The sequence below is a fragment of the Rhipicephalus microplus genome, chromosome 6 (assembly GCF_043290135.1).
Source record: "Rhipicephalus microplus isolate Deutch F79 chromosome 6, USDA_Rmic, whole genome shotgun sequence".
NCBI lineage: Eukaryota > Metazoa > Arthropoda > Arachnida > Ixodida > Ixodidae > Rhipicephalus > Rhipicephalus microplus.
Genome location: NC_134705.1, coordinates 22,104,838 through 22,128,675, shown reverse-complemented (window position 1 = coordinate 22,128,675; position 23,838 = coordinate 22,104,838). Strand labels below are relative to the sequence as shown.

The 23,838-nt window shown below is 43.3% G+C and overlaps 1 protein-coding gene across 5 annotated transcripts in view; it reads left to right on the top strand.

Moving 5' to 3' along the window:
- Positions 1 to 23,838, top strand: part of Enoph (enolase-phosphatase E1) — a 96,112-nt gene that overhangs the window by 63,074 nt on the left and 9,200 nt on the right. For 4 of the 5 annotated variants that reach the window (XM_037419240.2, XM_037419241.2, XM_037419238.2 and 1 more), the window contains 3 exons: positions 1,658 to 1,854; positions 18,512 to 18,644; positions 20,711 to 20,837. In XM_037419240.2, coding sequence (XP_037275137.2) covers positions 1,658 to 1,854; positions 18,512 to 18,644; positions 20,711 to 20,837 — 457 coding nt within the window. Of the gene's footprint in view, positions 1 to 1,657; positions 1,855 to 11,939; positions 12,213 to 18,511; positions 18,645 to 20,710; positions 20,838 to 23,838 lie in introns of those variants that run through there. The other variant, XM_075865850.1, reaches the window with a different exon arrangement.

Here is a 23,838-nt window from a genome sequence, read left to right as displayed (position 1 = left end):
GCCAACATATTACAACATCGTTACCAATACCGACTCGTCAATAGACCTCGGCATAACATCTCCATCACTCCTGCCTCTGTTTTAATGGGTAGTCATTATTAATGGATATGGTAGTGACCGTCTTCTTATAGTTGTCAACACATCAATAACAAATGTATGCCCTCCACAGGTTCCCAAGTGGCTCATTGCATAGCCGATTAGGAACAGCTTCAAAAAATGACTTGTTGTCAACACATCAATAACAAATGTATGCCCTCCACAGGTTCCCAAGTGGCTCATTGCATAGCCGATTAGGAACAGTTTCAAAAAATGACTGTTAGCTTCGACTGACATTGGGGCGTTAAGCATAGGGGATGCTGTGAACTACTTTACAGCATCCTTGATTAATGCTGCAACAAATTGTATTCCACAAACATGTGGATCGTCAGGAAAACGATGAGCCCTATACTGAAATAATGGCTGCTGTAATGCATGCAAAAAACAAATTGAGGCATGGAAGTTGCTTCGAGACTCATTTACAGCTGAGAATCTCATAAACTTTAAAGATACCAAGTCTCTCAGAAGCAGCCGTTAACAAGCCTTCTGGTATAACCGACATTGGCCTTCCCACTGACATGTGGGAAGGCTTATGCCGGCCAAACCGACTGGTTCCATGAGCATTGAAATAATGTGCACAATGTGGTACAAGGGCAGCTTGGCATCCATTGCCGAGACTGTGGTTTCTACTGCCCTCTTCAATCAATGTGCGATAATGGCAAGGCATAGGACTCAACTTACCTGCAAGATTATTGAAGCAGAAAAGATTCAAATAATAACCAAGTGAAAACTGCATAAGCTCCCCATCAGTTAGGTTACCACATTTAGAATGTGATTACCTGGCATGCTTTAGGGCAATCTAGGACCCGTCACTCGAGCTTTGACTACAGATACATTGATTGGGCTTGCCTTTCATCCTCCCATTTTTATCATCCCACTCTGCGAAATTAAGTTAGTTGGCAGTCAGCGCTCTTTCTGTCTTTTCTATCCTTTTCCAATGTTTGTGCACTGAAAAACTTGCCATTATGACTACATACAAACTAGCCCGAGCTTCTATTTTTGTAAGTTAGTGGCAATTTTCATGTATAAAGAAATCAAAATATATCTATAAGACTTCAGACAACACATTTTTCTTATTGCAAACCTAGTTTCATCAGAGTGGTTGACTCCGATAACTGTTGCCAAACACACAACTGGACTGAATATTTTTCTTGTAATATTCTGAAGGAGAATTGGTTGTTGGGGCTGATTGGTGTTTGCATTTATGTTTTTGTACTGCACTGCAACAGTCAGCAAAGTAGTACAACATGGGTGTTTCTAACAACTTTTAATGGGAAGTCAACTAAAAAAATGAAATTTTGCACACGCATTTTGCAGGTGCACAGGTCACATCCAGCAGGTTACAGGTTCACCAGTTGAAAATCACAGAGTAAAATAAATGATCCTGAAAAGGCATGTCACTGGCAGGTAAAGCAACAGACCTACACAGTCACTACTTTGATGCTTCTAATACTTTGCGATTTTTCGTGACTCCAGCCCAAGATCTTCAGAGAAACATGGAGAATGCACAGTCATTTTGGGTTGTCGAGTTCCAGTGGTAGTTAATGCAAATACTATGCAGGCGATTCAGGATGCGAAGGATGATGGCTCGGTGCCCCCCGTGGACAATCCAGTCAAAGCACCCAGGGAGGCACTCATTGCTCAGCTGGAGGCCAACTTGCTGTGGCAGATGGATGCTGACCGCAAGGCGCCACCGCTTAAGGCATTGCAGGGTCTCATCTGGAAGGAAGGCTACGCCAGTGGTCAGCTGTGTGCATCGTAGGTGGCTTCTGTTTCACTCTTTTGAACCACGGCCTGGCCATCTAAGAATTTCAAACCTGCCATTGTTGATTTTGTCAACCGATTCGACAACCGGGACTCAGCGACAAGTGTACATCCTTACTTCCCCACCGCTTTCTTTTCTCTCTTAACACTGGTTCCCTTCACACCGCACACTGCCCTCTCACACTGCCATATTCACACTGCTCTCTCACACTGCCACATTCAATATTACCCCTCCCCCTCTTTTGTCAGGAAAAAGAAGAGGGTACAAAGCTTAGACACACTAGCGCTAAATAACTCGGTTCTGTTCTGACCTTGAGGAAGACAAGTCTGCTTGTCGAAACGTCAGCTCAAAACAAGCCGTGTTTGTGGATTTTTCATTGCAAGCTTCCATCTTCCCCTTCGTAGCGTTTTTTGGATAGCCTTACCACCGGTAGCACAATTCTGTGAACAGTCTTTCGGCAAGGCTTGTTTCCCACCACAGCCCACACTGCTTTTAACTACCCCACTGGGTTCGCTCTTCCACAGGAAAGTGCACTAGCACCAGGGATCTTCTAGAATACTGTTGTAATTTACTAAGTTCAGAGTGAACTAAGAGCTGGCAAAAAGTTCTGAGGCGATGTCATGCCTACGACGTTCCATTCTATGCACCACCAGGAATTGTTTTACTGCGTAATTTTGACCACTGACTAGCAACGACACATAAGCGCAGACTACAAGGATGCACAATAGTGTTCCAGCTTAAGGACACGAAGACAGGAAAAAGGTCTTGCAACATATTTTTCTTACCGCAATCACTTTATGTGCTTGCATGCAATGAACCTTGGCAGATTTAACACCAGGACCTTATCAGGTGAAGCTAGGCTAAAAGAGTTAATTCAGAAGCTAGAAAGGATGAACTGGGATATTCTTGGCCATAGGGAAGTTGGAATAACAAGGCAGACTGACACTGTATATAGCGGAGAAGCCATGTGCTATGGAGGATTTCCTGGCAGGAAAGAATGTGGTGTTAGATTTTTAATTCCCGAAGACTTTGCAGGCAACATTGAAGAGCTTTCTAGCACGAATGAAAGGGTAGCGAACCTCATTATCATTATACACAAATTATATAAACTCAAATTAGTTCAGGTCTGTAGTTTTGATGATGTATGAGAGAAACAACTATACGCGAATATCGAACTAGCATTGTGACCACGACAAATCGTAATCATGGGATACTTCTATGCCATATTGTAAGTAATTTGGTGCTACTTGCAAAACCCTCGAAGCACTCGCACATTCACACACACTTTCTTTCAAGAAACACACAGAGCGTGGGTGCGTGTTTTTTGAGTGGAAGCGTGTGTGAGTGGTTCACAAATTCCCAAGTTGCACTAAACATACTTACACTCCAGTCTGCTTTTATTATATTACGCATTTATTGACTCACATATCAACTATTGCATCACATCATGGGGTAATAGTTACAATACTCGCCTTGCATCGATACAGACAATTCACAACAAAGCAATCACGACAGTAACTTCTGTTCTCATCTGTTCTCATCTAAGAGCGGTTCCAAACAGTTGTTTTCTTACAGTACAGGACACTGCAAAATAGAATCTAGCCATCTGGTTATTCAACCACATTAATAATAGATGTCCCATCTCCATCATCCCTTCTTCTTCATTTTTTAACCCTAACAACACAAGATTTGCTTCACACAAAAAATTCAGAATCCGAACTAACTACTTTAAACAAACCGCTCACTTCAGTGCATTTTTCCTATAGAACTCATTGCCATCTGTCTTAAAATCAATGACTCTAAGCTCATTCGTTAAATAATCAAAAAGTTTCTTCTCAGTCAGTACAACACTAAATAACTTTTCATTTACACAGCCCTTAAAAATAATTTGGTGTCATTTTTTTTATTCTTGTATATACCCCAGCAAACCTTTTTTTTTCTCTCTTTCAGGTGTATCACATGCTTTCTTCTTGGTATAATAAATATTACAATTCTTTTTACCCACTGTGCTCAATATGCACATTTAAATTTTTCCTCTTTCCTGTTGATGCAAATGTTACATTTTTTCCCATGCTTAGCTTGCATAGGGGGTCCCAATTCAGTCCCTGACTACGTGACTTCCTCCTGTATACTCAATTGCAATAACCAGATTTTCTGAAAATAATGAAAATTTCTGATCTCTGACAGTGTGGCAAGTTACCAACTAGCTTAACAAGTTCTAACAAGACCTGAATGCATAAGTCACAACAAAACAAAAGGAGAAAGACATAATTATGGGATTGATTCTAGGCGTGGCAGAGGAGAGGTATTGGTGGAATTTGCAGAGCGGATTAAGCTCCACATAACGAGCACCTTTTTCCTAAAAGGTAAAAATGGGAAGAAAAACAAAAATGAACAATATTTTATTTTTTGTGCAGAAACTCAGGCATAAAATGACAATAATGTCATGAATCAGGTAAAGTGTACTGTGACCACAGGTTAGTAAAAGCGAAAATAGCATTTAATTTGAGAAGATCTCGACTACCCATGAAAAGATGACCCCAACCTAGATGTAGTAAGAATAAAATCAGAATATTTTAGAATTACAATCGAAAATTTGAACATAATTTTAAAGGGGCCCTGAAACACTTTTTTGAGTAACTATGCAATTAATTTACTGGAAAGGCATATTGCCTCACAAGTTCAACGCCGCAGAAATTTTAGGAATCCGTCCAGTACGAGTGGAGTTACAAAGATTTGTCACACGCTGCAATCGCATTCTCTCTTTTCTCGTCCCAACGGAAGTGCTGGAAGCTAAGCAGGAAGGGATGGGAGGGCAAAAAAATAAAAACTTTATGCCCGCCTCGTGACGTTGAGCTTTGTTTTTTTTTTTTTTTTCTTTGAATACGTGGCTTTTTCAGTGCGATTGCCCGTGTTTGCGTGGACAAGTGATGGCCTCCCGCGGCGATCTCTGTAACGACCGAGCACTCCATGTTTGAACCAGCCAATGGCTGATAGATGGGCTTACTTCAAGTGATTTTCTGGCTTATTTCTTGATTTGTCGAGAGAAGGAAAAGCTTGCTTTGATCATTTGTTGTGAATTCCAGGCCGTGTACTACGCTTTAATATTTGGCTGGCATGTTATTAGGAGCCTCTACTACCGATCGGCAGCGGTTTCTGACCATGCTTAAAAAGTGTTGCAGGGCCCTTTTAAGAGAACAGAATAATTGAAGAGATGAACAAAACAGTTACTAGACAGACTTCTGAAGCAGCTATCGAAGTCAGAGGTGAAGCAGCGAGACAAGAACTAGGCGAGCTTTTTCCATCTACTAAGGACTCAAAAAGTCACAGCTTTACTGCGAAGGCGAATCAGTGAACGCAATAGCAACAAATTGGACGGTCATGCGCAGAATGGCAAGCAGATTGAAACACGCCCTGCGTTTTTCATGCACAAACGATGCATGAAATATACTCACAGGTTCAGATGAACACGAATAAGTGTTTCAGTTGTTCCGTCGCTGTGTTTGAAAAGCGCGCCTTTTTTGCAAACGAAGACAGTGCAACGATTTCAGTGATGATTGTGTGCCCAGTAACTACAACAGAATCGTTCCGCTGAAAGCCCAAGGCCATCTAAGGCGTACGATTGTCCCCATCGCGACATAAGCAAGCACATGCGTGAGCTTCCACCCTCCCCCTCTCTGCGGGGCAAAGTACGCGTGCAAGATGAGAGCAAGCGTTGCCGTGTCGTGACGATGTGACAATGCGCACTCATTGAGCCATCTTGCTGGTAATGCTGAAAACACGATAGTTCTCCTCAAGATGCCCATCACCAGCAGTAAGTGTATATAGATATAAATAGCTTGCCGTTCAAACGCTGAAAGAGGTCCTTTTTAGTGGCTCAGTGACTGATGCATGCCTCGCATTCACAATTCAGAGGTCCGACATTCGATTCCACGTGCCGGAGTCTTTTTCTTGATTATTTTTCTTTCCTTTGTTTTCATATACAGTCGAGCCAACATATAATGGCCCCACTTAAAACGAACTTTCGCTTAAAACGAACAATATCCGCGTGACCGTGAAAATATACATTGGGTCAATGGCACAAAATCGCACTTACAACGAACGTCTCTGAGCGCCGCTGACCGGTTACAGCGAACAGAGTCAGTGGTCTGCCGACTTCCCGGGAAACCAATTTCGACCACCGCTCAGGCATCGGCAAGGTGCCCATACATTCTTATTGTTAAACGCTGACCCTGCCACCGCGCCCCTCTGTCCTTTGTCCCCCTGCTACTCTGAGCATTCCGCATCGCCAGACGAGGCCCGTGTTTTCACACTGCGACCGATCTCTCGAAGACAGGTTAACCATCTACCCCGTTTTTGATCGCTGGTACTGTTGTTGACGTCGCTGGCCTAGAGTGAGTGACCAGACCATTTGCCAACATCGTCGGCCACCGAATGTATCCAATAGTGTGCGTGTAGTGCACGCGCGTATGCTAGCCCACCGACTTTGATATTTTGTGATTCGTTTTGTGTTAAGGACTTGTTCTCGCTCACTTCGCACTCGGCTTAGCATGCATTACGCGCACCTGCGGAAGAGCGAAAACGGCTGTTGATTTGCGCAGAACGAATCACGAAATATCGAAGTTCGTGAGGCATGCAAACCCGCCGGTGCAACAAAGTGATTTTTTGACCACGGTCGCCAATTCTTCGAACACCGCCGCGCGCACGGATTCAGGCGGCCATGCACTCTTTACAAGTTTTTTTTTTTTCTACGTGCGAGTTTCGCGGACCTTTCAAGCAAGCTACCCAACCTGCCTCGTTCCCGTGTGTTTTGGTTTTCAAGGTCGCCCTCCCATCTCATCCTCACCTCTTTTTATCACAATTTCTTGCCCTTCTCTCGCAAGTCTGATTCGCTCGGAGGATTTCAAGCTGGACGATTGTGCTTCGCGATTTTCGACGACAGCGTAGCTCCCGCCGGCTGGTTCGCTCTCTGCGGTCTTCTGACGCCGTGAAGCTTTCGCATTGTGGTGCCCCGTCCTTGGACTGCTTTGACCGGATCCCAACTTTTCTATCTCCTTATATTTTCCATCGCTTGCCTTCTCTATTTCTTCATCTAGTTCCCTTCTATTCTATTTATCCCTCCTACCCCCCACTCCTACAAGACACTGAGCCGTGCTCCTTTAGGGGCTGCAGAAATAAGTGCCCTTTTCCTTTCTTCACCGAACCACTACCACCACCTCTCGCAAGTCTGCTCTCCTCTTTTGATCACAACCCCTTCGCCCGTCTCCACCGCTCCACGACGCCCGCCAAGTTGGCTCGAATTAGTTTCGTTTTCTCACTGGAAACGGGCTTAGAGCTGTTCCACGCGTTCTGGTATGTGTGTCGCGTGTTTGCTCGCTCTTGGTGTGCCTGCGTGGTCATTATGGCCGATGGGAGGACTAACATGCTTTTTCCTGCCGCTCAACAAAACGTCAATAGTGTGACTGCTTGGCTTGAGAGTAATCCGCGTGTTAGGTGCCGCGTTGTGAAGTGCTTGCTCATAGCTGTTGACCACCTGGCAACGAACTTGCCGCTTCAGGTGTCCCGGTATTCAGCTGTGGAGATGGTGAATATTTCGTGGGTGGCGGTGACAGCTACATGCGCGCGAAACTGTTTTCGCGAGGCCGACTTCGTTGACGTCGGGTCCAATGCCGAGCCTGAAGCTTCCGAACAGGACCTCTGCGGCGGCGATTTGTGGCAGCGCGTCGTCGACTCCGACCTGGGAGAGCGGGTAGGACATCTGTTGCGATAATTTAATTACGGCCGATGATGATGCCGACACTGCGGAACCGTGCACAGATTGGGGCATTGTGAATGAAGTACGTGGCGAGAGCGATTTGGAGGAATCGGATTGCGAGAACGACAAAATTTTGGAGTCATTGCCTCAAGCAGCTTATACCACGGGCCTCGGTAAATAAGCACCCTGCCGTTTTAAATGAACTTGAGACCGCCCTTATCGCTTCTGCTATTCGAAACACATGCATCACGGATTTTTCGGGGCATAAAGGTTTGTGTTTTCACTCGCTACTTTTTTTTTTAAACTGTTTCATTTACTACGAACTTCGGGATACAGGGAACGGATGCCGCGTCACGCTTAGGTTCGTTATAAGCGGGCTCGACTGTATATAGATGCGTATACTGGTACAGTGAATGACGATGCCGCCGGCAGCAAAATCTAGCCAAGAGTGTGTATATAATTGCTATCACAATATTAACGAAATGGCAACACATGAAGAAGACTAACTCCAAGAGTATTTAAAATAGAGTTCTCAAGCTAACAATGCTTATCAACAAGAGAAAAGTCTGACATAACAACGTCAGAGCAATAGAAGGAGCAGTAAAAGAAAAGCACCAGCATCAAACCCACAAAAAGTATACTTTGTATATGAAGAAACAAAATGCACTCCCTCAAGGACATATTATCGGCAAGTTCAATGACATAGTTTGGAGGCAGAAGGGTTCTACCCTGAACTAAATGAGCAGTCTGAAAATAGTCTATCCAACTTTGGGGGAAAGTAGCGACAAGAAAGATACGCGAGAGGCATATGTAACTACCGACGAGATTAGAAAGGCCATACGGGATATGCTATGCGGGAAGGTAGCTGTCGATGACGGATAACAGTTGATTTAATTAAGGACAGAAGAGAATTTACTTGGAAAAAGCTAGGTACACTATATATTTAGTGCCTCAAGACGGCAACGGTTTCAGCAAGCTAGAAAAATTTTCACATTATACTATGCATAAGAAAGGGGACATCAAAGAGTTGAATAACTATAGGCCCATCGGCTTACTTTTGTCAATATAGAAAATATTTACTTGAGAAATCTAAAACAGGCTAAAAGAAACACTTGATTTCAACTAACCCAAAAGACAACTGGGTTCATGAAAAGGTTACTCCTCAATGGGTCATGTTGATGTGATAAATCAGGCTGCTGAATACAACAAACACCTTTACATACCCTTGATAGACTACAAAAAGGCATTCGACTCAGTAGAGATATCTGCAGTTTTAAAAGCTTTAAATTGAGAAGGAGTATCTAAATTCTGAGTCAATGCTTTAGCCGACATCTACAAACTCAATTGCTACTTCAGTTATTCACGAGGAGGCACTAAATCTCTATTATAGTTCACTGCTTGCTTGGAGGAAGTGTTTAAACAGCTGGACTCGGAGGAAACATAAATCAAGGTTGATGGAGAATGGCTTAACAACCTACGATTTGCAGATGACACCAGGCTTTTCGAATTGCAAAAGATTATTGAGGAATGAAACTGAGAAAGTATGAAATTAATGAATACGGCAAAAACAAAGATAATGCCAATTGGCCTGGTGAAAAAGAAAGAACTTAAGGTCCAAAACCATACATTGGAGTGTGTACAAGAATATGTATATGTGACATATGAAGCGATGGTTGGTAGAAGCTGAGAAGGAAGAAGTCAGAATGGAAAAAACATGTCGTATGATCCAATACACAACCTAAAGTCAATGCTTAGCATACAATTCAATGATATATTTCCTCATAACGCGAAACAATTGGCATATAGGTATTTAAATGACCAGTTAGCAGATTATCTAGCTCACCTAGAGATAAGCAATATCATTGCGACTGATGCATCTGTGTCAAAAGAAAAGGCTGGGGTTGGCATCTTCTCTCCTTCTTTGGACTGGTGCTTTTCGATTCGACTCCCAGATTATACCCCTGTATTCATTGCAGAATTATTGGCCATTGTTCTTGCCCTACGCAAATTGCCCTCAAGCGAATCATTAGCAGTTATCATTACAGATTCATTATCAGTTTGTAATGCACTTTCTGCGGCAGTAAATGCAGAGCTGATGAATACGTTTCGGCATTCAGTACCGAAAAACGTAAAAAAACTGCATTTGATATGGGTACGGGGACACCGCGGATTATATTTGAATGAAATGGCGGACTCTTTAGCAGCAGTATCCCTGGGTGGGCCCACCATCCCAGTTTTGCCAGATACGACTTACGTTACAGCGCTAAGGTTCTGAAATGCTTGCCTGCAATGGGGAAAAGGTAATTTGGATAAATTCAAAGATTTCGAGCATTTGTGCTATTGCTGGAATAAACAGTGGTGTGTATCTTGCCAGTTAGAGGTCACTTATACCAGATTGCGCTGTGCAGTTCCACAACTAAATTATTACCTTAACTCAAAGCTCGACTCAAGGCGTCATCGCTATGCATTTGGTGCAACGAAATTGAAACAATTGAACATTTCTTTTTATTCTGCCATCGTTATTCTTATCAGAGAAAAAGATTTTTAGTGGCCCCATTACAAAAGCTAGGAATACAAGTAAATCTACCAGTAATTTTATTACTTGTTGGAACTTCATTTGGTTACTGCCACAGGGATGTATGCTCCACTGTGTTTGATTACATCATCGCAACTAAAAGATTACCGTGCTAGTGAACCCCAACCTTTTTAGATCTTTAGTTTATAATTCGTAGTTATGTCTATCAAAAACAAGAGATGGTTTGACCGCTTGCTCAGCAAACATTTTTTTTTTTTTGGTAGTATTCGTTTTGAACTACTTTTTCAGATTGGCTTCATTTTCATTTTAGTTTCATTTAAGTATCCTGCCGCCCAGTTCTTGGCCCATCCCCCTCTGTGGGTGAGCGCCATTCATAAGAGGTCATCATCATCATCAAATCGCATTTGTTTGAGGCGCTTTGTGTGCTCGTCAATCTCGTGTCTCAGGTTTATAAATGGTCTTGACTGTATTTAAATGCAGTGATGAGGAAGTAAACCTCGATTTCGCTGAACCTGCAAGGAAAATTATTGGCCGTAACAAGTATGAAGAAACAGCGAATTATCGGAGCAAGAAACCTGACTAATGAATTATAGCTCCTCTCTCTTTTTGTTTAAACACGTTTAAGATGTGCTCACTTGATTGTACAATGTATGACTTTTTAATTAAAATTAAATAGTAATTTCTATACCTGAACACTGTAATACCTCTCTGCAGTTTGATTATGCTAGATCATGAACACTTGTTTGGCTTGTGAATGAGTAATTGTTGAATAGTTATGAATTTGGTTTTCCAGCTCGCATATTGTTCACGATAGCACTTTTTGACGTGCATATACCGGTGCATGATAATCCGCATGCCACTTGACTGCTGCATCCCGTATCCCTTTGAATTAATATGAACAGCACAAGCACAGGATGTGTAATGCGATTGGATTCTGCAGAAGGTGACAGAAAGGTTACAAATAGGAAATATAGACAACAACCCATTTGTAGCACAAAGCCACGAGAAAATCTGTAGATTTCTCAGAAAGAAAAGCTTCTTAGTTGCATTCCGTCATCTTGTGGGATTCCACAGAACTCATTTACATTACTTGTGTTCATGTGCTTCGAGTTGTCAACAAACTCTCCCATGGGCTGTTAGTTGCTAGCTTCCTCGCTAGCTCTATTGGTAGAGCGACCGCCCCAAAAAAGCAATAGTCCCGGGTTTGATCCCTGGACGAGGACAAATTTTTCAGCAACTAAGAAGCGTTTCTTTCTGAGAAATCCGTACGGATTTACTTGTGGCTTCGTGCTACAAATGAGTGGTTGTCTATATTTCCTCTTCCTAAATGCAGAACACACCCAGCAGAGAAAATAAATGATATGCATGAGAGCTGACTATCAACTGCTTTATTTGTCCATTTGTCAGGGCATATTTATGTTAAAGTCAGCCTTACCATGCACGCATACACAAAAAAGTTCTAGACAAGTGAAATAGCAATGAAAAGGGTGAATCATATGCGCAATTTTGTGGCCCATAATAACCCTTGCAGCAGTTTTGAAGCGTGATTTCAACAGACGTCAATGATAGCAGAAGGAGCATGCGCGGCTGGCCTTGGACACTTTTTACATTATCAAAGAGATCGTCTATGTATCAGCAATAGTTGCTTGTCGCTGCATTCATCTGAATACCCTTTCTTGTCTGTGCATATCTGTTTCACCAATTTTATCACTGTTTCACTTGTCTAAAACTTTTTTGTGTACGCATGTACGGTAAGGCTGACTTTGGCATAACTATGTATTGACAAATGGAGAAATAAAGCATTTGATAGTCGGTGCTCATGTGGGTCGCTTCAACATTTCTTTCTCCGTGGTTGCCATGAAAAAAAGCAAGAGACACCGATATCAAAGGAGTGGCGCAGCAGACGGAAAAGCTGTTGAACCGGAAGCCAGTGCGAACTGCTTGTATCCCATGAGCCTTTTTGAGTGTGCGTTTACAAGTACTAATGTGCATCTTCTGACATGCCCCGTGGCCACCCATAAACAAATATATAGTACAGATGTCGCCCAAAGTACCCACCAGTAAGTCTTTTCTTCCTTTTTTCCAGAGTGCGGAAAAGTTACTGGGCTAGAACGCTCGCACGATCATCTTATAGCATGCAGTGGCAATGCCAAGGAGTATTTCAAATTTATGACACAGTCTGAGATACGCAGCTATTGAAAAATGACAGACCAGGCATTCCCGGTTTTCCGTGATACGTACATATGTGCAGTTCTCTACCGCAATCTGATACTAAGCAACAACTGACCACTGCAGTGCTGCGCCTATGCTGCCCACGTCATCACTGCCGAGCGGCTCACTGTACCGTGCGCGAATTTACTCTGTGAATTGCTCGTCCCCATCTCGCTCCAGACCGAGCACAGATGAGCAAAGTAGTGTGTTTATTTAGCATGGAGATAACAATTTTCTGCCAAGCAAACTGGGCCGTGATTATTTCTACTCTGTTTCACTCATTGGGTGCAACGCTGCGGAAGCTAGCGAGACTCCTTGCAGTAGATGCGTTCGCGTAAAGAAATAGCTCGAAGTTTTTGCCACCCAGAACATATATTTCATTTTGTTTCAGGCTGGGCAATAAATGAGTATGTTTTGTCTCTCTCTCTCTCTCTGTTTTTACACACACACATGTTTGTAGGTTGTATGCAAAGCTCATTAATTCTGAATGTTTAGTGAAAACCATTGGAATTCTTCTACTAAAGCAATTTTGTTTGACGATGATATGTTTGACCCTAGAAAGCTGCTCCAAAATACTATTTGTAGCTCCAAAATGCACCTTTTGGGGCTCCGAACCTGCTCCACAACTCCCCTTTTACTGCCCCAAAGCTGCTCCGAAACTGCATTATTCCGCATCCCTCAGCTGCTCCAAAAATCTGAAGTACACTTCCACCCCGGCTTATTTAATCAAGTACTCTTGTTTCAGTCTGGATGACTTGTCATGATTGCTTCATGTTGGTTTTTGTACTACTTGTGATAAATGGTGAAAATTCAGTTTGAAAGAAGTTTGCGCATTTGGATCTATTCCTGTTTTTTGTTTCTTGGTTTTTTTTCGTAGAAGAGTTTCACCAGTCAGTATATGAGTAGTTCAAGTTTCCCTTTACATTCAAGATGCATTTTGTATACTGCAAAAAAATCTGTTAAATGGCAGCATTAAATAAATATGCATTCTAATCGATTCAGGTGGGCGATAAATGCAACAATCAGGGGTGCAGCAGCTGCATCACTTTGATACAATTCTTGATTGTTGTGCCAAGGTGCACCAAAACCATGAAATTTGCTGAAATGGACCTTTTCCTAGTCTGAGCAGCACCTCAAGTGGAGGTCGTCGTAATCATAACTGGTAGCCCTTGGACTCCGAAATTGCCTGCCGCATGCCGGTAGGTAACTTCAGAGGCCTGCGTTCGCGTCCCTCTTAGGGGCAAGCATTTGCATGTTTGTGGCACCAGATATCACTTGGTCCGCACGTGTAGTCGGGTTTTGGCCACCAAAAATTATGGCATGTGCTTTCTTGAGGCTGGTGCACATGTGTAGACTACCTACCCTGAAAAAGCCCACTGCACCTCGCGGGAAATGTGAATTTCCTAACCTGAAAACGCGGCTATGGCGTATGCCCCAAATGCTGGCATTGCCAGCTAGCACATTCATTGCCTTAGCAGTGGCACATAAAACTTTTTTTTTTTTTTTTGAAGTTGCGTCGTCTCAGCCAAGGTTCTGGCGATAGATATCCGATATCGTCGCCAGGCCAACGGGTGCGCACTGTTGCTACTTTACTTAGTCGAACGCACTTTGCAAGAGAGCCACAGCGGCACCTGACCCTCTGGTTAAAGAGGAATAAGATGGGAAAGTGGAGGAAGGGGGGGGAAGCCTAGCAATTAGAAATTTTTTTGGCTTTGGTTCTAACGCATGCAGAGAATGCCGCTTAGGCCACTTTTGCCGCTGTGCAACGGTGCCCTGCGGAAAAGCATATTGAGATTTGGAAGGGGATGTTAGCGCTCGATACTGCACAATACTCATGCATTTGTACGCCGCATAGTTCTCATGCATTCTCATGCATTCTCATAGTTCTCGTGCATAGTTCTCATGCAGTTACTCATGCATTTGTACGCCGCATAGCTCTGAGTACCAGTATAATAACTGACGTCTAAATAAGGTACTGGTAATGTGGCAATTCTGCTTCCATAAAGAAAACAACTAAATTGTGGGCCAGTTTTTTTTTTGCCACTCTTACTCTTCGGTTTTACGAATCCCCCAAATTTCAAGGTCGTGAGCTTAGCAGATCCATATTTATATTCGCAGAGTCTATCAAATGATTTGGCAGGCGCAGCAAATGCTCATATGGACTTCATCACTGTTTGCTCAGTGGGGTGGTTCAAAATACTACTTTCATTAGAATACCAGTGCTCGTGTTAATACTGCACGATTTAGGTGATGTTGAATGGTTTATACATTTGTTTAAATTTAACGCTTCTTTTTTACACTGCTCCAAATGTGGTATTTCATGATGAAAAATGTACGATTCTTACCCCTAGCCTGCTCCAAATTTGTATTTTAGTGCTTTAAAAGTGACATTTTGCTGCTCTAAAAATTGCTCCCAATTGTATTTCGACTGTTGCACCCTTCAAATATGACACAGTGCGCATGGCTAATGCATGCAGTAATCGCCATCAGTACAAGGGGAGTATCAACACAGAAGGAACATTTTATAGTCTATGATAACTCGGCCTCCTCAAGAATTTTTTTTGTCTTCGCAAGAGATTATAAAAGATGGTTGCAGATCAAGTTCACGGTTCGTGAGGTCCTTGGAAAGCCAAGTGTCAGTGCCGATTAATACATTAGCAGTCCAAGTATGCATGAGTGCCTTTAAGCTCTCTAGTTTGTGATACAGGCTATGGTAATTGGCCAAGAGCAATGACACTGCATTCATATATAAAATGATGCATTTTGCTGCCAGTTTAAGTGAAGTACAAGATGTCTGCTTCTGTGTAGAAAGTTCTACGACTTCATTAGTGACTGGGTCATATCGGTAAATGGAGCCTTTGAAGTGCATAGAGTGGTAATGTATAGCAAATGGTGTGTTTTTTGGCATACTCATGCAATTTCTGCTGCGAGCAAACTGTACCTTATACCCGGCGACAACTTTCTGTGGCAGCACGGCCAAGGCTACTTGGGCGGAGCCTATGCACATGTGCTACTGCGCCAAGTAGTCCGACCACTTCGACGGGTGTTTTGGTTTCGAATTCTCGCGTTTGCTCGCGTTTCGGCTCGCGTTTGCTCGCGTTTCGCTGCAGGAAACGCGAGTCGCATCTTTGGGAACTCGAGAGCAATTTTTAATAATATTGTGACGTGATTTACTGACGGGTGGACCCAGGTTGCTGGGTGAATGATACATTCAATTATTCATGTAATGGTTACACAACTCATCATGCACGTACCGTTTTTGAGCGCGAAGTTGTCGGATGGTACGCAGGTACCGCCGTCGCCACGTGATGATGTCGTCTCTTTCCAAAAGCTCACAGTTTCTCTTCCGTTTGCGAAAGGAAAAGCCGATATCGTTAAGCAGCCTTTGCATCGTTCGCACGCTCATTTTAGGCATGTTCATGTCACTGTCACTGGTTACATCTTGAGCCAGTTTTGCAGCTGTTGGGAGTTCATTCCTCAGAAAGTATTGATGCACTTTTCTTCGTAGAGCTGTGAGAGAGAAGCTGTCGTGAAGCTCCAGTCTTGTCTTCCCGGTTTTCGCACGGTCATCCATGGCGGGGAGGCGCAGGCGCTTGCGCTTCGGTGACTTCAGGGTTCCACTGTTAACGTCGAGCTTAATCCGGAAGACACTGCGCTCGCTAACACCAGTGAGCTCGCTGACTTTCCGACATGCGGCTCTCACAGACAGCTGCGGGTCGCTTTTCCTTACTTGCGCGTAAACGTTGTACGCCACCTTCTTGGCCTGTACGGACAGCTTTTGATTTGACAACGCCTGGTACGGCTGCGCAGCTGGTGGACTCGCGGCACGCGGCGGTGTTTCCTCCGTAAGCGACGTTGACGAGCTGTAACCGGCGGACGCCATCTTTGACAGTGAGGAATGCGGTGAGGTAAAAAGGCGACGGAAGCCAAAAAACCCCAAAAAAACCTGAGAGAGCGTGAAACGAAATTTTTTCTACTGCGCAACGTTTTTATTCACTAATTAAAAAATAAATCCGCGAAAAATGTAAGTGACGAATGGTAAAATCTTAGTTACCCAGAACAGTATACAAACGTTTTCGTTGAGGGACTACATGCTGTGGCGCAGTAAGACAAGCGTGCTTCGGCTCCGTAGCCTTGGCTGTGCTGCCACAGAAAGTTGTCGCAGGGTATAAATGAAACATTTTCGTCTCTCGACACTTCAAGGAAGTTGAGGCTTTTCAGTTTGGGGGTGTTCTGTAACATTTTCGCTTTGAATTTTTAATTGAGAAACTTGATGATAATAGGATAATAAGAGCCAGAACGGTGCGTACCCACACGATGAGCGTGTTCCATTTCGCCAACGTTCATCTAAAACAGAATATTTTCACGATGGCCTCAGATTGGACGCATCCTTTCTGACTATTTTCAAGTATGACTTTAATCATGTTACACCTCATTCTGTTACGAATATCATCTACAACTTCCACGAGCTCATAATTAGTTTTCGTTATGTTGGCCTTGACCTCATGAACAGAGGTCCTGTGCCAAAGTCTTCGATACACTACTAATTTTGCTTCCAATCGAAGTGATCTAGGTGCTCGGACTAGCAACGTGTTCTTTATCTTATTTAATGTCGGACGCGATTTCCTCACGAAACTCTATAAGAAAGACTAGGACGTCATTCCTGGGATTTGAACTGATTTCAACGTCTCCTGCTTGGAGCAGTATCAAAACAAAGCATACAGATAGCAATCTTTGTGGAGCGCGTGCTGTCACTAAAGGGAACAACAGTACTGTATCGGGGCTTATGGCGTGCAGGCCAGTGCGCTCTCAGTGAGTGCAAAAATCAACACCCATTCGAAGATGAAGTGAAGATTAGCCAGCTATCTCACAACAAGAAGCACTGAATGCCTGCCTAGATTGTGCAACTTGGCACGTGCAGTCCTCAGTTTCTTGAAGGCAACGAATTCGGACCGCTGGTTATAGACTTGTTGTCTTATGATGACAGTGATGTGCGACTTTGGGTGTGCATGCTATCCTCTCTATCCCTCTCTCAAACTCCCTCATTCCTGTCCCCAGTGTAGTGTAGCATACCGGTCATCATGGGTTGGCAAAAATTGTGGAGCTCACTCAGACTCGCTCATGAAATATATTTTGTGCTTAGGACTCACCAGGACTCGCTGAAATTTGCTTGAGCTGGACTCACACTCATGAAAATTCTCTTCAACGGGACTCACTCAGGCTCAATCCCCAAACATTTATTCACCCGGAATCACTCAGGCTCAGCCTCAAATTGAGTCTTAGTGAGTCGACTCATGAGTCCGCAAGTCAAGAATTACTTTTTCAGCTCATGGCGTCAGTGCTGTTTAACACCAATATCTCAGGTAATTGATGCTCTTCTTGGTGCCTTTGATATGGTACCCACGAATACGAGTTATGAATGGTTGCGAACCAGCAAGGACATTTTTATTGAGAGAGATGGCAAAGTAAGATATATTTATCAAGAAGCTCCTGGAAGAGTTGGCAAAGCAGCATTATCAACCCCTATTACTAATAAATATTGAAATGGTGTATGAATGATACTGTTCTGGAATACTTGTCAGTATACACGAGTATGAACATGAATCCAGGTAGAGCCTATAGTAACGCTGAAGATGTGGACTGTAGGTCGGCAAACATGAGTGAAACTCACTCAAGAGTTTTACGGTTTGGACTCACTCAGACTCACAGCTTTATCTGACTGAGTGACCTATGCTGGTTGTTCTAGACTGGTGCCTTTTCTTTCCATCCATCACGATAATTTGATGCAGGGGCGATGGAGTAGGTGGCTCTGTTGCTAATACCAGCCGTGCAAGCTTCATGAGATGAGCATTGCAGCAAGTGTCAGGTCATGCAGATATGCAGTAGTTCGTGACAGGCAGTGCATGGCACGACTGAACCTGTGGTAGAAAAATGCAGAACTTAGCACATGCTGCGTGTGGCTGCAAATGAGATGCACTCATTGGTCAAGGAATGCAGTTGCGAGATAAACCCTGCAACTGCAGCTCTGAATAGGGTGTGGTATAACACCAAAGACAGTTTTCCACAGCTGCATGTCATAGCTTCTGTGTCCACCTTTGGTGTATTGCTTTAAGTCCCAGGAGCTTTCAAGTTATTTTTGTCATTGCAGGCTCTATCTAGATGTGGTACCGATGCTGGCTACCTGGAAGTCACGCCACCTGAAACTCCTCATCTACTCGTCGGGCAGCGTGCAGGCTCAGCAACTGCTGTTCAGCCACACCACTGAAGGCGACGTCACCAGAGTCAGTTGCTGCCATGCATGTAAATGAAGGGACAACTTGTTCCAGCAATGCTGGTGGTGGCATATGCTCAAGAAATACCATTCAATTGGAGTCAGACATAATCTTATTTTGAAGCACTGTGCTCCTGATTTGATTTTCAGTTAGTTTTATAATTAGATAACCATGTTGTAGTGTATAACTTCCACCTTCTTATAAGATGCACCACCCTAGTTGCAGGCTTCAAAGAAAATTTTGGCTGATATCACACATTGTGAGACAAGCATTCAACTAGCAGCATCTAATGGCATATACATATTGTTGGTCGGAGCCAAGCATTACGAGGTGCATTCATGTCTTTTTGTAAACTAAGTATAGTTGCGTGCAGGGCTTGCCAGGCATACGGACTACACTGCCACATAAAGGGAAGAGACGTCATATATATAATGTGCAAATTTTTTTTTCTCCCACAACCACGATATGATTATAAGAGACATCATTGTGAAGTGCTCTGACAATTTTTATTGTTTGGGATTCTTTCATTTGAAGCTAAGTTAACGCACATGAGCCTAAAGCCTCCCTGCTATGACCGGGCTTCTCTTCCATGACCTTCGAGTCAGCAAGTATGCACACCAGTGGAGATGTCAGTTTCATCGAATGTAGCACCCTCTCCAACAACTTCAGCCAAAGAATTTTGTTGACTCCATTGCAAGTTCGATTACCCTCATCCAAGCTAATTCTCATCAGCCCTTAGGTTAATCAGCTATCGCAACAAGTTTTTGTTAGTTGAACAACACCTTTTAAAAGTTACGGGTAATACAGGAAAAGCTGTGTGGATTGAAGCCATAACTGTGTACGTTTCATCGCTCTAACCGCTTCGCTTTGCTTGTCGAGCGTGTTGGTGGTATGTGGCGTTCCATAATATCCACACATGCAATGCACAAGAAAAACTATGCTTTTATTTTCACATCTTGAAAGAATATGATACATTAAATGCAATCAAAGTGACCATGAAAAATCATTACCGCACGAGTGGACGTCAAGTGCAGCTCGCTCCTTGTGAGTTAGCAGCTGATCGTTCACCGTCACTGTCACTACCGATGCATTCACAGCCTTCTGCATCCAGCGAAAAATCCTCGTCGTCAAGATGGTTTGCTTCATTATCACTGCTGAAAGCAATCCGAGGGATTCCCTGCAGTGAATGACTTGACACCAACAACAGCGGGCCTGGAGAAAGTTTCGTCAGAGTCTGGTTTCCCGTCAACAAGCAAATCGTTTGCAGTGTGCTGCCATCTATCAACAAACGACAAAAACAAGGGGTGCAGGGCTGGCCAATTTGAGCGAATTGCGAGCCTGCACGATTTTCTGCGCACAAAGTTATGGTATTCAGGCACTACAAAAGCGCTGAAGAATTCATTTGGCATGTAAAAAAAGATAAGTTGTGACTGAATAGGTGAGATGATAGCATTTAACTAACCTACATGGCTACAGAAAGCCATGTAGGTAGCCATGTAGCTGATGTGTATACTCTGAGGGCTATCATCGAAAGCGTGAGTTGCCATGCATTTTCAAGAAAACGTTGCGTGTATCAAGAATGAATCAGGTTGATTGTGTCACGGAGGGTCGGGATTGTTCACTGATGAGGAAAATAGGCAAAGTGATGGTGCTCCTTTCTTGCTTAACACTGAGGCTAGCACAGCCAAACAAAGCTGACCATGCTTGAGAGGAGGCTTCGGAATGCGGCTTGCCTGTTACAAAGATGCTTTCTTGGGCCAGTGGGGTTATCCATTGTTACATTATTGTGATTGTGGTTTTTCATCTTCTAAATGATGTGCAATAACATAACTTCAACTTTTGTTGCAGTGTAACTACAGCGTTTTTCATTATTTTTTTTTAGGCCCAGTTGTTTTCTGGATGAGGTAAGGATGTATCAGTGTTTGAACCAACGTGTCTTTTGCATTGTGTGGACCACTGGCACTGTGACTAAAAGTTGGCAAGGTGCTGTAAACTGAATTTGCTGTTAATCATTGCAGTCTACGTAAGAACATGGTCATAATTGAAAACCTTGAATTTTTTCAAATATTATGCAGCTCCTAGATGGCTACTTTGACATTAACACAGCCGGAGTGAAAACCGATGCCAGGAGCTACGAGGTCATCAGCCAGGCGATCAATACCATTCCCAGCAAAATCCTCTTCCTCACAGACATAGTCGCAGGTGAAGTTCATACCTCAGCCCTGGAAATCGGGGGTCACTCCCCAGAAACTGCAACCACCCTATCGGCTTGCAGCATATGAACTGGCTTCATCCTGAGCCAACTGCCACCCTTGATCGTATTTTGCTTATCCTGCGCTTATGGGCCACTGCTTATCTGCTCATTATGTAATCATTATTGGTTCAGTCCACACTTCTTTCACTTTTATCAAAATATCAGCTTGATCAGTGATGCTGCTGTTTTCTCACCTTGTGGTTGAGATGTGCTTGTGACAACAAAATGTAGCAGTCAAACTGGTAAAGATTACCAGCCTTATTGAGTGAATCGTTAGAATGAATGAAATTTCGAAGTGTTAACTTAAACCTGCTAACATTCATAGTATAATGATATTGTAATATTTCATGTTGATGCAAGGAGGAATGCCAGCATAAAACGTCACACCGTTTATTCCATTAACAGCAGCAGTGGGTGAGCATGCCGATGTGCTCATCTGGGTAGTAAAGCAATTATTGCTCGGCAGCTGGGTTTTGTAGCCACCGCTGGTGACGTAGTTTTTCATTGACGCTGCTGTGGTGCTGTCGCTTATCGGAGGCATAGTGTAGCGTGCAGGTGTGTCAAGTCAGGCTTGATAATGAAGAGGTGGAGGCTGTGCCAATTTATGCACAGAGTGTGTCACCACAGTATTACCAGCAAATGCAGTAGTATGTTGTCAGTAATGTGATCTCAAGTGAAATGCATCAGTTTTATACATTGGTACATCCCAGCATTTTGCTAGTCTTCGTTCAAGTTCCAGAATATGCTCTACTATATATATGTGTTGTGCAAGCATTCTGAGTAAATGATTCAGAAACATCCAAATATGATTCTAGACAGTCAGTTGCAACAAGTGATAGCACGTAGACAACTTTTAGATCTCACAGTCTAAAACTCATGTACATGTTATAACATTACGCGGTCACAATGAAATCGTAAAGGGAAACAGGTGCACATGTCAGCACTTTATGCTGTGAGGAGAACTTGAAAGCTATAAAGAAAAAGTGTATTAAATGCAAGGAATAGGTGAAAAAAACAGTTTGCTAGCACACTTAAAATGGCTTATGACACCCCCCATAGATGATGTCCTGCCACGCACAGCCCTGCTAGGGCACAACCTTGTGGTCGGGTGCGCTGTAACATTGGAGAATGTGTTAAGACCTTTGGTATTTTTGGCGAAGTTTCATTAAGACCCAGTCACTGCATTAGCAGCCAGACTGAAACTCAGTCACTTGGTTGATACTGTTACACGGCAGGAATGCACCAGACAGGCGGAGAAAACAAATTCAGTAGCTGTTGCTGTTCTGCCATCTTAGCTGTAGCTGCTTCCCTCTTTGCAAATTTCTTTCTTTCTTTTCACACGCCCATGATATTTCATGAAAGTGCGGGGTAACACAACATAACGCAGCTCCACAGTGGCTGGCATACACTAGAGGTCTGCTTCCGCTGAGGCGACCGCAACAACGGTTGTCCTTCCTCAGATAACAGATCCTGGCATGTTTTGTCGACACTTGAACAATGACAACACTGGAGACTGTTGCCGTTGAACGGGTGTGCAAATAAGCACTATCGCTGGGATGACACCATGGAGTTTCATACACTAATACGTAGAGGGGAATCTGGCCCTAGTGTCTACACGGACTCCTTCAATGCGTTCTTGAAATTTGCAATGCTTCTTTTGCGAGTGCAAAACAAAGTGATATGAACCTATATTTAATTGAAACTTGCTTCATTTATTTCTACACATACTTTATTGCGAAAAGTTTTCGTGATCAGGCAGCAAAAGTGAGACCTGGGCATATTCAACCATCAGGGTATGCATTGTTCTGCCATCGCGTTCCAGATTTGGCATCAAGATTTAATGAATTATTTTTTACAACACTTAAACACAAACATGCTTGTTTTTCTCTCGAATGTATGCTTTATCTATTTATAGAAATAACAGTACAGTATTAAGTGAGAAACACTTATTTTTTAGTCTTCTGCAATGCTAGCTACCTCTGTCCAAGTGGTCTGCCCCAAACGCACCTCTGATTTTGTTGCGAAGCTGAGTCAGCGAAGCGTGACGGTGCCTCTACTTAGCTTCGTCATCGTTTTGCAGTCAATTTAAAATGAATTAAGGTCAGACACACTCGTGTAAAAAACATGAACTTGATGCAAGACCCTGCACTGGCATGAGACGCTACATCTATGTGCAGCGGTGAGTGGATGACGCTTCGTTTGAACTGTCAAATACCACTCGTAAAGCTCCAACGTCACAGCAAATTAGGAAATTTAGTAGTCTTCAGCCTCTTCGAACAGCAAAGGCTCTGTTTCAACCCTTCTCACTGCACCCTACTACTCACTCGTGCTTTAGAACAACGAAACTGAAGCTGTAGAAAGATGTCTGTAAACATTTCGCTATCCGATACGACGCTTGTACTTCCTATAATTCCCATGGAGGTACATTATCACAGCGCCAGATTTCTTTCTAGGTATTATTGTATGAAGCTCTATGAATGACACGTATATGTTGGCAAACATCCTGTTCTACCTTGAAGGAACCGTGAAAGTCTGGTTCGAGAACCCTGTAGAAGAAAATGTAAGCTGGAGTGCTTTCAAGAAAAAGATGTGCACCCCCTTTTTGGCAAGCCTGTCAATAGAAGGGCCAAGGATGTTGTGCACAAACAGAATCATACCTGATCTCAACATGCTTGCCGTTTGCCAAAAAGCAGGCATGCATGAAACCGAAAAAGTGACGCACATATTGAAGGGCATAGCAGATGGTTTAACAAAACTTGAAATTCGGACAGATGGTGCATAGCTGAGGGGAAAAATTGATTGCAAAAGCACACATTCACAAAGGTAAGCGGGCAGCACGGGCACTACTTTCAACTGACTTTATTTGAGGCTTCGGGTGCAAATATAACCAGAAGAAATGCACATGTGCATACAGTGAAACAGGTTTTCACAACACAAAAATAATTATTG